The 12,711-nt window shown below is 39.9% G+C and overlaps 1 protein-coding gene, 1 long non-coding RNA gene and 1 other non-coding gene across 9 annotated transcripts in view; all 3 read left to right on the top strand.

Moving 5' to 3' along the window:
- lrp4 (low density lipoprotein receptor-related protein 4) overlaps window positions 1–6,753 on the top strand; it is a 102,296-nt gene extending 95,543 nt beyond the window's left edge. For 2 of the 3 annotated variants that reach the window (XM_088991460.1, XM_088991459.1), the window contains exons 37-38: window positions 119–260; window positions 2,555–6,753. In XM_088991460.1, coding sequence (XP_088847586.1) covers window positions 119–260; window positions 2,555–2,887 — 475 coding nt within the window. In that variant the 3' untranslated portion in view covers window positions 2,888–6,753. Of the gene's footprint in view, window positions 1–118; window positions 261–371; window positions 435–2,554 lie in introns of all 3 variants that reach the window. The other variant, XM_088991461.1, reaches the window with a different exon arrangement.
- A 1,907-nt stretch (window positions 6,754–8,660) lies between these two features.
- Window positions 8,661–8,773, top strand: LOC148899933 (small nucleolar RNA SNORD67). The gene has a single exon (XR_016114601.1). It is a non-coding gene; the product is annotated as a small nucleolar RNA SNORD67 (small nucleolar RNA).
- Window positions 8,774–10,216: 1,443 nt separating this feature from the next.
- Window positions 10,217–12,711, top strand: part of LOC148899931 (uncharacterized) — a 62,455-nt gene continuing 59,960 nt past the window's right edge. For 3 of the 5 annotated variants that reach the window (XR_016114384.1, XR_016114385.1, XR_016114383.1), the window contains exon 1: window positions 10,217–11,128. This is a non-coding gene — a long non-coding RNA (uncharacterized LOC148899931). The remainder of the gene's footprint in view (window positions 11,129–12,711) is intronic. The other 2 variants (XR_016114387.1, XR_016114386.1) reach the window with 1 other exon arrangement.

The following is a 12,711-nucleotide window of genomic DNA, read 5'->3' as shown; positions in this document are numbered from 1 at the left end:
GTAAGTCCCTTCATTGGATTCTACTTTTATATTCTGTACTAACAACAACATTTGTATCATATCAAAGACACAACTTCCATTAATGTCTGTGTTTGCTATATCACCCTTTCCCCAACAGACACAAAAAGTCAAAGTTCGCCGAGCCGGGCGTAAGCAACCTGACCTACAGCAACCCTTCATATCGGACTTCCACGCAAGAGGTCAAGATTGAGGCTTCGCAGAAGCCTCCGATGTATAATCAACTTCGATATAAAAAAGAGGTACTTCCGAAAATATTGGACGAGTGGACTTGACGTCAATTGTCAATCTAGAAACTGGTTCCCCCACAACGGCGCAATCACCATTACCTGCCTTTCTTTTGCTCCCTGCAGCTCTCTCATCCCTACAACTCCCTCTCCCCTTTTATCTTTTGAGTCCTAATGCGCTGTGGAGAGGTAGTGACTCCGCACGCACTTGTCTTGGCTTTCTTTGACATTTTTCCTACTTGATTCTAGACAACCAGACGGCTTTTTGAAGGAGTCTTGTTTGTTGTTTGTCTATACAGGTAACATCCGGGTTACTTACGACCGCCATAACCCTTTTTTTTTTTAATTCTATGCCTGGCACTGCAACGCGCAAGCAACCGGCAACGCGTACTACAATTGTTGCCAGGCAGCATGTCACACACTTGCACAGCAATCTACTCCGTGACTACACTCAATACAGTAGTTATACAGTGCAGATACCGTCTCGGCAACGTCTCCTGTAGAACTGTACACTGCTTGTTTCTGCGTCTGCGTCCGCCTGAATCCGAGCGTGTGTGTCGGGTGACCTCTTCAGGCGATTTTTCAACAGCGCATATGCGTGGGAAGCCGTGCGTATTTGGGTCAGCAGAACGCGTGTTCGCCGCCACAGTTTTACAGTAATAAAAATCGATAATACGAAATATAAAATGATAAAAATGACCCGAAAAATTATCAAATTTATGAATGAACTGTACAGTAAATAGTTTTGTATACATTAGAGGTACAGTTATACCGTAATAAAAATTGATCATATGAAATATAAAAAGGTTAGGTTAAAAACGACACTAAACGATAAGCATAAAATTTGTAAATGAACTCTACAGTAAACAGTTTGATATACATTACAGGTAAAGTTATACAGTAATAAAAATCAATAATATGAAATATGAAATGATAAAAACGACACTAAAAGGTAAGTATAACATTTATAAATGAACTGTACAGTAAATAGTTTTGTATACATTACAGGTACAGTTATACAGTAATAAAAATTGATCATATGAAATATAAAATAATAAAAATGACACTAAAAGGTAAGTACTGTATAACATTTATAAATGAACTGTACAGTAAATAGTTTTGTATAAATTACAGGTACAGTTATACAGTAATAAAAATTGATCATATGAAATATAAAAAGGTTAAAAACGACACTAAAAGGTAAGTATAACATTTATAAATGAGCTGTACAGGAAATAGTTTTGTATACATTACAGGTAATATAGAGTAATAAAAATTGATAATACGAAATATAAAATGATAAAAATGATCCGAAAAATTATAAAATTTAGAAATGAACTGTCAACATTTTGGTATATAATAGTATTGAATCGAAAAGATTGCTTAAAAACAACAGATTGACATCGTCTGTATACTATCCTGTCGTATAAACGACACGTCGGCCATTTTGAATGGATTTCGACTTACAACCGTTTGACTTATGACCGTTTTGTCAGAACGGAACCCGGTTGTAACTCGGATGTTACCTGTATTTCTTTTATATTTGATAGAATGAGAGTGACTAACAAAAGTGTTATGAATTGCGTGCGAGTGGTTTGGCTTTGAACAAATAATTGCTTGTTGCGCTGTAATCCTGAACAATTATGATGAAAAACTAAAGCGAAATAGTTTCTAAATATGGAAGTTGTTGAATAATATCCGGTTCTGGATCAGCGTTTCAGATTAGTTTACATATTAACTAACTACACTCTATTCACTATCTAGCTGCCTAGCTATCTATCTAGCTATTAGCTATCTATTCGCTAGTGAGTTAGCTTTTTATCTGTTAGAGTTACTTTCGGGTCGAGTGAACGCTGGCGCGTGTGGCTGCCGCTGCTCACCCACAGAAAAACTGATCCTGCGACTGTGAAGCGACCTTGAGAGTTTTGAAAGGCGCTTAAAAATGAAATGTATTATTATTTGCTTTGTAGCTGGCTTGCTATCTATCCAACTATTAGCTATCAAGCTAGCTAGCTCTCTATTTGTTATCTATCTAGCTATTATCTATATATATTAGCTGGCTAGCTATCTATCCAGATATTAGCTATCGAGCTAGCTCTCTATTCACTATCTATTTAGCTATTAGCTATCTATTAGCGAGCAAGCTAGCTTTCTATATGTTTGAGTTACGTTCGGGTTGAGTGAACGCTGGCGCGTGTGGCTGCCGCTGCTCACCGATAGAAAAACTGATCCTGCGACTGTGAAGCGACCTTGAGAGTTGCTTAGAAATGAAATTTATTATTATTATAACCGTTTCCTTTCATGTCCAGGGTGGCGTGGATGGAGGGTACACGAAAGAGAAAATCCGTATCGTCGAAGGCGTTTGCCTTCTGTCCACCGAGGAGCTTTACTGGGATGATCTCAAACAAGTCAAACCGTCACGGGGGGGCCTGCACGCCTGCATGCGAACGGATACCGTTTCACTGCAGGCTAGCAGCGCTTCACTGGATGACGGCGAGACGGAGCAACTCCTTCAGGAGGAGGCGTCGGAATGCTCCTCCATAAGCACCTTAACACCTTCGGCCATCACCCCCAAGCGTCATTGCCTTCCCGATACCGGTTGGATGTCCATGCGGAAACCCTCCACTGAAAGTGAAGTTTGAGAGGGAGGAAGGTTGTCCTATGTGCTTTTTAGCAACCTCCATCGCAAAAAAAAACATGGAAATCCGTCTGCGGGTGTTTTCAGACGCTCCAAACGGACCATTCGAGGTACTAATAGAGATTTTAAAATTCGATTGCAAATCCAACAAATGAGTTCCAGACTGAACGGTTTCTCTGAAATTGGGGCCGCGTCCTACTTGTACAGTGATACCTCGGTTTATGAACCCCTTGGCTTACGAACTTTTCGGTTTACGAACGTTAAAATTAATGACAATTTTACCTTAGCATACAAACTATTTTTCGGGATACACACAATGAGAGATGTGTTGTTCGCGAACGAGCCCGTTCTCCTAACAAGAAAATGGCAGCCAACTCTATTCCCCGCCCCCCAGTCTTCGGTTAAAGCAACGTGATTGGTCAAGAACGCAGCAGTGAGGGGAGGTGGTTTCAACATTAAAGAGACAGGCAGACGACAGAGAAATGGGAGAGAAAACAGTGAAATTTTGACTCATTTCAATGTTGATAGTTCAAAAGCAGAGTGTAGACTGCAAGGTTAAAATATCCCATCAATCAGGCTCCACAAATAAGCCGTACGTGATTGGTCAAGAACGCAGCAGCTATTCTCTATCAAAGGCAGCCGACTTGTTTTTTTGTCCTCTGTTCTTTGGTTAAAGCCACGTGATTGGTCAAGAAAGCAGCAGTAAGGGGTGGGGTGGTTTAAATATTAAAGAGACAGGCAGACGACAGAGAGAGAGAGAGTGAGGAAATGGATAGAAAACAGTGAAATTTGGACTCGTCTCAACTTTGATAGATCAAAAGCAGAGTGTAGACAGCAAGGTTAAAATATCACATCAATCAAGCTCCACAAATAACCCGCACGAGCCATCTGTACACTTGATGCAAAAAGCTATCAACCCAGCTAAATAGAACACAATTGATGAGGAACTAGGTAAAATGATCGCAGAGAAAGTACCTACAAGAGATCATTCTTCAAGATGGTGAAAGAAGAACTGTTTAATGCTGATGAAACCGGCCACTCCATTCCATCAAGCCATCAACGACCATCACACAGGTAAATAAAACCACTTTATTATACAGTACAGTTTATTTAATTATAATACCATAGCAAATTTATTCTACATAAAATAAAGTATATTTTGTGTAGTCTAGTTTTAAGGCTTAGAAAATTAGAAAATAGAAAATTATGTTTTATGGGAACCTGGGAACGGATTATTGTCATGTTAATGGTTTCCTATGGGAAATTATTTTTTGGAATACACACTTTTTGCCTTACACAATCTGGGAACCAATTAAGTTCGTAAGCCAAGGTATCACTGTACTGTGCTAAAATTCAGACATAAAATTTTAAACTAATAAAAGCAAAGGACCACAGATGTGATCATTGTACATCACCATTTTTAGCAGATTGTATTTTATTTTTTATTTTTTTCCCCTCGCCTTGGATTCAACAGAATCAATACCCTCCCCCTCCTCTGGACTTTTAACTGTGGTGCCCTAAAACCACTCTTTATGAACTCTATTTATTAATGCTTTTTTTATTTTTACGTTATTTTGTACTTCTGAGTGGGCTTTCAGACTTTTTGACAGAACAGCGGTTGTCGTGTTGAGCTTTGTGCAGCAGGTTTTCAAGTTGTTGTATTTATGACAGTGCCAAAAGGGGCGGTGCTTGACCAAGTCGCCGTGCTTTCTTCTTGCATCTACGAATCAGTAGTACGTTGTCAACCTAAAATAAAAATAAATAAATAAGGTCATCTCCACTCATCCTTGGAATTAATTAACTCATTCACTGCCAGACGTGCGCAAAAACTGTGTCCATTCCAGTGCCAGGGTTTTTGTCATTGTCAGTTGAATTCCAGGACCCACAGAATATTGAGTTTTAGGACTAGATAAACATTCGATACAGCGTTAGAAACCTTAGACCACAGTTGTCAAAGTCAAGGCCCGCGGGCCAAATCCGGCCCTCCACATCATTTTTTTCGGCCCTATGTGTGGCAAAATAAAAGGACAACCGACACCATTTTTTTGTTTCCTAACTGACATCAGAAAAACGTTTTATAGCACCTAAAATACCCAAAAACACGCAGGCTGATATTTTTAGTCAAATGTAAAACACCAATAAAAATGACTTAAAGTGTCCCAAAATGAGCTCGGAACTGGGCAGATTCAGAAAGTCCCGCCCCCTTGTTCGCCAAGATACTCCTTCACAAACTGCCTTGCTCCAGAATCAAAACAATGGCTTCAGAGAGTTGAGATTCAGAGAAGATGCTTTCTCGTTACTCATCCAGTTATGAATATGATTCAAATAGTTCTGAAGAGGAAAGCATAAATGTTTGCAATCCATTAAAGAAGTCCTTCCTTATCAATTTGAGCCGTCTGGACTCCAATGTAGCGCCCAGAAAATGCACAAGATGGCGCCCAAGCTCCGTTGGAAATGGGCTGATTTGTCTGCTGGGAATTTGTGTCAACTAGTATCAAAAGTAGTCTTGGTGCAACACACAACGATTCACCATCGCGTTATTTATGTGTTTTCCTTCTAATTTCGCCATCAACACGATGTTTTCAGACCAAACAAAGTACCCAAATTGCATTGTGTGTCGCTTTCTCGGTCAGGGGTGTTCCTTCCGTGACGTCACGTCAGGCATCGTCACTAACTCAAAAACAAGACTTCCTGAATATTCAGTGCGAGTCTTAAAACGTAAAATATAGCTATATGCGGTGGAATCTTTGTCAAATACGCTCAGTAGAAGTCATTTGAAGCGATTTTACAAATTATGGACGCAACTTGTCCGGAGACGTCGGTTGTCCTTTAAAACATTTAACCTATGGCTATCGTGCACGGCTTTAGCTTTTAGAATGTTATTTCCCTCCTTGTGTTGTTAACACGACTATATTGCTACTCGGACAACAATGTTTCTAGAACAATGTATTTTGAAGAATCCGCTAAGAGCTTAGCAGCTAGCTATTTTGCTGCTAGACAAAGCACTGAAGCCAATGGAAAGGGTCTTGGCAGCTACAGAATGACTCTGCAGAGTATCATTCATAGTGACCCAACCCATCGTCGTCATCCCAGCTCACAGTCCCTCCAACCCTGTTGCAGGAATGCTAAAACTGTACAAATTGTATTTTTTTCGGAAGATATGACATTTCATTTGAAGATACTGTTTTGATTGATCTGTATAGTCTTTTTTTTGTATAAAGGGATTTTGTGACTGTAATTAGACTTGCATTCATTTCACTCACTGGAGAAGAACAAGCGCTTTGTTTCATTTTTTTCCTGCTGGTCTGGCGGGCACTAAGACCGTGTATCTCACCCAGCAGGTGTACAGCAAGGGGCGTGGTTATGATAAGACTATTTTACTGCATTTTCACGGCTACACTGGTGACCCCGACGTGATCCAGTATAGCCGTTGAGGAAGGAGCACACACGACTGAACGTGGAGACGTGTTTATTCCAACGGCTAACAAGTGGATCTGACTCGAACATGGGAAAACGCAGTAAAATAGTCTTATCATAACCACGCCCCTTGCTGTACACCTGCTGGGTGAGATACATGGTCTTAGTGCCCGCCATCTTAATTATTTTAACCACTGTTTCTAAGACTTGTAAATGATAAGGGTTTTGCCATTTATTTAATAGTCCCCCTTTTACGTTATGAAATACTGTTCTCATATAGTTGTTGTAAAGTTAACATTAAGAGGTATTTATGATTTGTTTGCTTGTCATTTGATGTGTAAATATGGACAGACTGTATATGTATTTCCATGGCAGTACTAACAAGCTGTGTGTTGTGTGATATAGTGAGTTATCCCTTTGCTATCTTTTAATATAAAACTGCATTTCAATGAACTTCTTGTCAGAATCTTATTTTTTCAACATGAACGACGAAAATGTTTTGTGAGTTAAGTTTGGCCGTCGTTTGTTTTAAAATCGTCGAGTACTGTATCAATATTTTGGTCGTCGTTGGTTTAAAGATCGTTGATCACGATTTGACCAATCATTCGTGACTACAGTCACGTGAGCAAATGTGGCCAATCAACGTCGCCGCGACGCTTAGAGACAATCGGGTAGCAGTAGGAGCGTTCGAGCAAGGCGGAAACGGCCGTTACTTGAGGTCGAAACTGGAGAGCAAACAAATCTCGACGAGTGGATGTTTGGTAAGTTTTTATTTGACAGCGGTTGCAGGCCGAATTGCGTTTTCGTCTTACATGACGAGATCATTGAGTCGGGTGTCATTATTTTGGCCGTCGTTGGTTTAAAAGTCTTGAGGTATCATGATTTCACAAATCAATCGTAACTTCCGAGTCACGTGAGAAAAGGTGGCCAATCAACGTCGCCGAGACGTTTTGAGACAATCGGGTAGCAGTACGAGCGTTCGAACAAGGCAGAAACGGCCGATAGTTGAGGTCGAAACTTGTGATCAAACAAATCTCGACGAGTGGGTGTTTGGGTAAGTTTTTATTGGGCAGCGTTGCGGGGCCGAATTGCATTTTCGTCTTACATGACGAGATCATTTAGTCGGCTATCATTATTTTGGCCGTTGGTTTATAATGGTCTGGTGTCCCGATTTCACCAATCAATCGTAACTTTCGAGTCACATGAGCAAAGGTGGCCAATCAACGTCGCCGTGACGTTTTGAGCCAATCAGAAAGCAGTACAGGCGTTCGAATAAGCGGAAACGGCCGTTAGTTGAGGTCCAAACTTGTGAGCAAACACGTCTCGACGAGTGGATGTTTCGGTAAGTTTTTTGGTCGGACGGCGTTCCACAATCCTAATTGCGTTTTCTTCTTACACGACGAGATCATTTAGTTACATACTTCTACGTCTTGTTGAAATTAAACGAGAAGTAAATGCTTGGCTACTTCATTAATTTGAGTGTTTCGAATGAGATTTAGACGTCGGCAGCACGAACGACTCTAAACGAGTTTGTTTTTGTTACAGTTGCTGCCTAAAATGGCTCCGTGATAGTGATTAGTCGTATTTTACAACGATTGGTGTACATACATTTCTTTACTAGTTCCTCTAGTCAAGTGTTTTACTGCAGCTACTGGTTTGCACTATATTATAGTGATGTGTCGTTCGCGAACGAGCCGGATCTCCGAAGTGAACGAAGAGAGCCGGTTCCTAACAAGGAGCTGGAAATGGGCTAGTTGGTATGATAGCATTATTAATATGAAAAGCAAATTAGTGGCAGCTGATCATCAGACCAGAGTAACCACGGGGAAAGTGAAAGTTAGTGGTGCTCTCTGTGCACATATAAATCAAGCCATATAAATAAAAATATTTGATATAGTGTATTTTTTTTACATGAGTAATTCGTTTTTCACAGAATTTTACATGATTTTTGGTAGTTAATTAATTTAAGCAACAAAAAACAAACTGGGGAGCCTGAAGAGTCGGATCTTTTTAATGAGCCCAGCCTAAAGAAGATTACGGCTCTGAAAAGAGCCGAAATTCCCATCACTATTAACAGTTGCTCTCAAGTCCTCAGCAAATTATCCCCTGATTAATCGTTTGTTTTTCTTTGAAAGGCTTAGATTCGACAATATGAAGACGAGCGCCACATGGAAGCCAGCAGCCACTTAGTGAAGATCTTGACATTTGTTTTCCACTGTAAGGTTTCTTCTCGGATCAATACTAAAATAATAGGCGCAAAATGAATGTATTGTCTTTTTTTTTTTTTATAAAGAGTGTAAATAGCCCCCTTCTTTCCCTGAAATGTGAGAAGAAATGTAAACTACAGTCCCCAGAGTGAATTTGAGAGTGATGAGTTGCACTTAATCATTTGGGGTGCGTTGCAGTGGCATCAACACTCCAATCTGATTCAACCTGATGACACGCGCTGTGCACAGGGGCCATCTGACTCAAAACGCTCAGTCTATTCAATCAGTTTTTAATTATTCATTGTAGATATTCAATCAATGCAAATGAGGCGGTTATTTTGAACCGTGACCTTTCTAAACTGAAGATGACGATCAGCGTGCATGTCTGTTTTGTGGGACTTTTTTTTTTTTTTTTAGTGGTGGTTGGTATCCAAGCAAGGAGGTGGCGCATTCCTGTGTTTTGATTCATCCCAGCAAGAACATCATCCTGGTGGTGGACAACTTGGCATGTGAGTTTTATATTCCTAGGTTCCTTTTTAATGTCGTTAAGTTGAGAGGTTAACATTTTCGGCATTTGCACATTGCTAGTTTATACAGTGATACCTCGGTTTACGAACCCCTTGACTTACGAACTTCTCGGTTTACGAACATTAAATTTGACAATTTTACCTTGGCATACAAACTATTTTTTTTGGGATCCACACGGAGCGCCACAATGAGTTCGCGAACGAGCCCGTTCTAAAAGAAAATGGCAGCCGGCTTGTTTTGGTCCTCTATTCCCCGCACCCAGTCGTCGGTTAAAGCCACGTGATTGGTCAAGAACGCAGCAGTGTGGGGAGGTGATTGAAACATTAAAGAGACAGGCAGACGACAGAGAGAGAGTGACAAAATGGATAGAAAACAGTGAAATTTGGGCTCGTTTCAACTTTGATAGTTCAAAGGTAGAGTGTAGACTGCAAGGTTGATATCCCCATCAATCAGGCTCCACAAATAACCCACACTATCCATCAGTTCAATTTGAAATGAATAGACAAGCAAGGGAACAAGCTATTAAGGAAGTTTCTAGCGTGTCTGCTTGCATCTGTTGCTGTTGCAATATCACAACTTCCAAGATGTACAACCCAGAGCTCCTTGAGACACTTTATGCAAAAAGCTGTCCATTCCATCAAGCCATCAATGACAATCACAACATGAAATAAAACACATTTATTATACAGTACAGTTTATTTCTTTAATTATAATACCATAGCACATTTATTAAACATAACATAAGGTATATTTTGTGTAGTTTTAAGGCTTAGAAAATTATGTTTTATGGGGGACCTGGGAACGAATTATTCTCATTTTAATGGTTTCCTATGGGAAATAAATGGTTGGGATACACACTTTTCGCCTTACACACTGTCTGGGAACCAAATAAGTTCGTAAGCCAAGGTATCACTGTCGTGACAACTGACAAATGAATGTTGCAAACGTTTTTTGTTTTTTCCCTACGCCCATTATGTCTTTCGTGTTTACTCGTTTTCAATATTGCTCTTATCAGACACTGTCACTCATCTCAATGTCTCCGTTGCATTCAAGGTCGTGAAGCTCTGCGGGCAAAGAAAGGGGTCAAGACCAAAGACCTCAATTCATCAAACTCAAGTGGACTCCTTCACGCACCATAGATGAAAATCTTGCTGTTTTTGTAGCGCGTGAATAAAAAAAAATTGGAAAATCTGCCCGCTTTTTTTTTTTTTTTTTTTCTTCAAAAACCTCAGCCCAGTGACTAGCTAGCTAGAACTTCCTCCTAACATCCGTAACATTGATTCTCTTCCCACCTTCAAAAGCCACCTATTTAAAAATGCATTTTCTGTGTAGCTTTACCTCTTCTTTCTATATAAAATTGCATTTTCTATATAGCTTTAGGACTTGTTTCTATTTAAAAAGGCATTTTATTTATGATCGCATCTATGCTAGCCTGTGACTAAAATGTCCTTGGTTGTAATTCTATCATCGACCACATTGTGTCAGTAAAATATCAGTTAAGAATCAGCACCCTGTGAACCTTCAGGTCTAAGATTGTGTATAAAACCCCATTGAAATTTTCAAATATCGATTAATATTCGATAGGCAAAGGTTAAAACATTGGAATTGTATGCCTTATCAAGCTTTAAAATAATTTAAACAGCTTAAATCCATGCGAACAAGTGCCTGAAAGCAAAACGTGAGAACTGATTCACACTGCATAGACCTTTTTGACTCCAATGCAATGAACGATTCATCTTTTGAGAGGACTAACGCTCCAGATGGTAAAATGACGAAGAAAACATTCATAAATACAGCAAATTAATGTGATAAATTGTCCTATGACTTCATGTATTGTAAATACACAAGTAATATGTTCTAAATCACAAACGCCAAGCTAGTTTTCAAGGGATGTTGTAATGGACTTTGACTTTTAACGTTTCAGTGGCTGTTTCGCCATTTTATGACAGCTAAACTGTCATTCATCGCCCATCCAGTCGTCACATCGGCTGACCGTCAATCCATCCCATAATTGGAGCACTGCAGACCTCCTGTCACAGTCACACTGACCGAAAGATTGGGCCGAGCACAACGTCAGGGTCTTCAAAAACCGAGTGAGTGAACATTGACTTGTTCTGAATGTTTTGGGGTTCTGCCTTTCACATTGAAACAGCGTTCAAACAGCTTTCACTTGTTTTTGGACCTTTTGACGCGTCATTTAAAGGACAACCGACGCCTCCGTACGAATTGCGTCCATAATTTGTAAAATGACTTCTACTGAGCGTATTTTACAAAGATTCCACCGCATGTAGCTATATTTTACGTTTTAAGACTCGTGCTGAATATTCAGGAAGTCTTGTTTTTCGAGTTGATGACGATTCCTGATGAGACGTCTTGACAGTCAACAACTCGATCGACATGACATGAATCAATTGATGCGAATCGCTAATTTTCACACTCCGCCGTCTTTTTTTTTGTTTTAAGACAATTACAGAGGACGCACATTGCGGTCCTGTTTGCTCGCCCCCTCAAATGAATCCATTGTAAGTTAAGTGGTTATAGGGACATGTTTGGGCGTATAATCAGGATCATGATCAGGATCACCTCTTGCCTTTTGGGCCGACGCATTTCTAGCTGCCTTCGGTGACGGTGTAGGTGTTCGTAAATCCGCGAGGGCGCACAGAGATGAATAGAGAGCGTGTGTTTATTTTTCCTCGGGGGAAAAAAATGGATGAAAATTGGCTATGCGCTGCTTCTTATGTTTATTTTCGTATGGGTTGTTTTCAATAAAAGCAACAAGTACATTCTTATGGAGGCTGCATGGTGAATATGCAGACCTCGTGCTAAAATGTGTTTCCAATAAAATAAATGTACCTCATCTTACGAACATAATTGGTTCCTAGAAATTGTCTAAGGCGAAACGTTGTTCTGCCAAACATTTCTTTTCCATAAGAAACCATTAAAAATAGAATAATCCGTTCCCAGGTCCCCATAAAACATAATTTTCTACTAAATAAGCATTAAAACTACATAAAATGTACCTTATTTTAGGCATAATAAATGTTTTTTTTATTTATATTTGTGATGGTAGTTGATGGAGTTGCCTCTTGATGATGTCCGAGTGAAGTTGCCGTGCTTTCTCAGCGATAATACCCTCACTCACACTGTCCCCTGCGAGCTGCTTTTCGTTAATCCAAATCAGCAGAAGTTTTTCAACCTCTTCTATTGCCTGAGACCGTTGCTTTGACAACACAGAAACACCCATAGCCCCACGTAGCAATGGTCGGCTTAGCATACTGGTACTGGGATGCTAAGTCACACAAACGCACATCTCGTTCGTTTTTTTTTTGCTGATCTCCTACTTCTCCTCGACCATAATTTTGTTGTTTTGTGTCTTCTTCGTCTTTTTTTTCTTTTTTTCTTTCTTCTTTCTTTTTTATTTCTTTTTTTCTTTTCTCTTCTTTTTCTTTTATCTCTCTCTCTCTTTCACTGTCTCTTGTTCTTGCTCTCTCTCTCTGTCTCTTTCTCTCTCTATCTGTACCTCTCTTCCTCTCACTCTCTTTCTCTCACTATCTGTTTCTCTCTTTCTGTACCTCTCAATCTATTTCTCTCTCTCTTCTCGCTCTGTCTATCCATCTCTCTCTCTATCTCTCTCCATCTGTCTCTCTTTCTCTCGCTCGCACGCACGCCTCCGCTA

Source organism: Hippocampus bargibanti, linkage group LG03 (genome assembly GCF_051943395.1).
Source record: "Hippocampus bargibanti isolate YZ-2025 linkage group LG03, ASM5194339v1, whole genome shotgun sequence".
NCBI lineage: Eukaryota > Metazoa > Chordata > Actinopteri > Syngnathiformes > Syngnathidae > Hippocampus > Hippocampus bargibanti.
The sequence above is the reverse complement of the archived record's forward strand: the minus strand, read 5'-3'. Positions and strand labels throughout refer to the sequence as shown.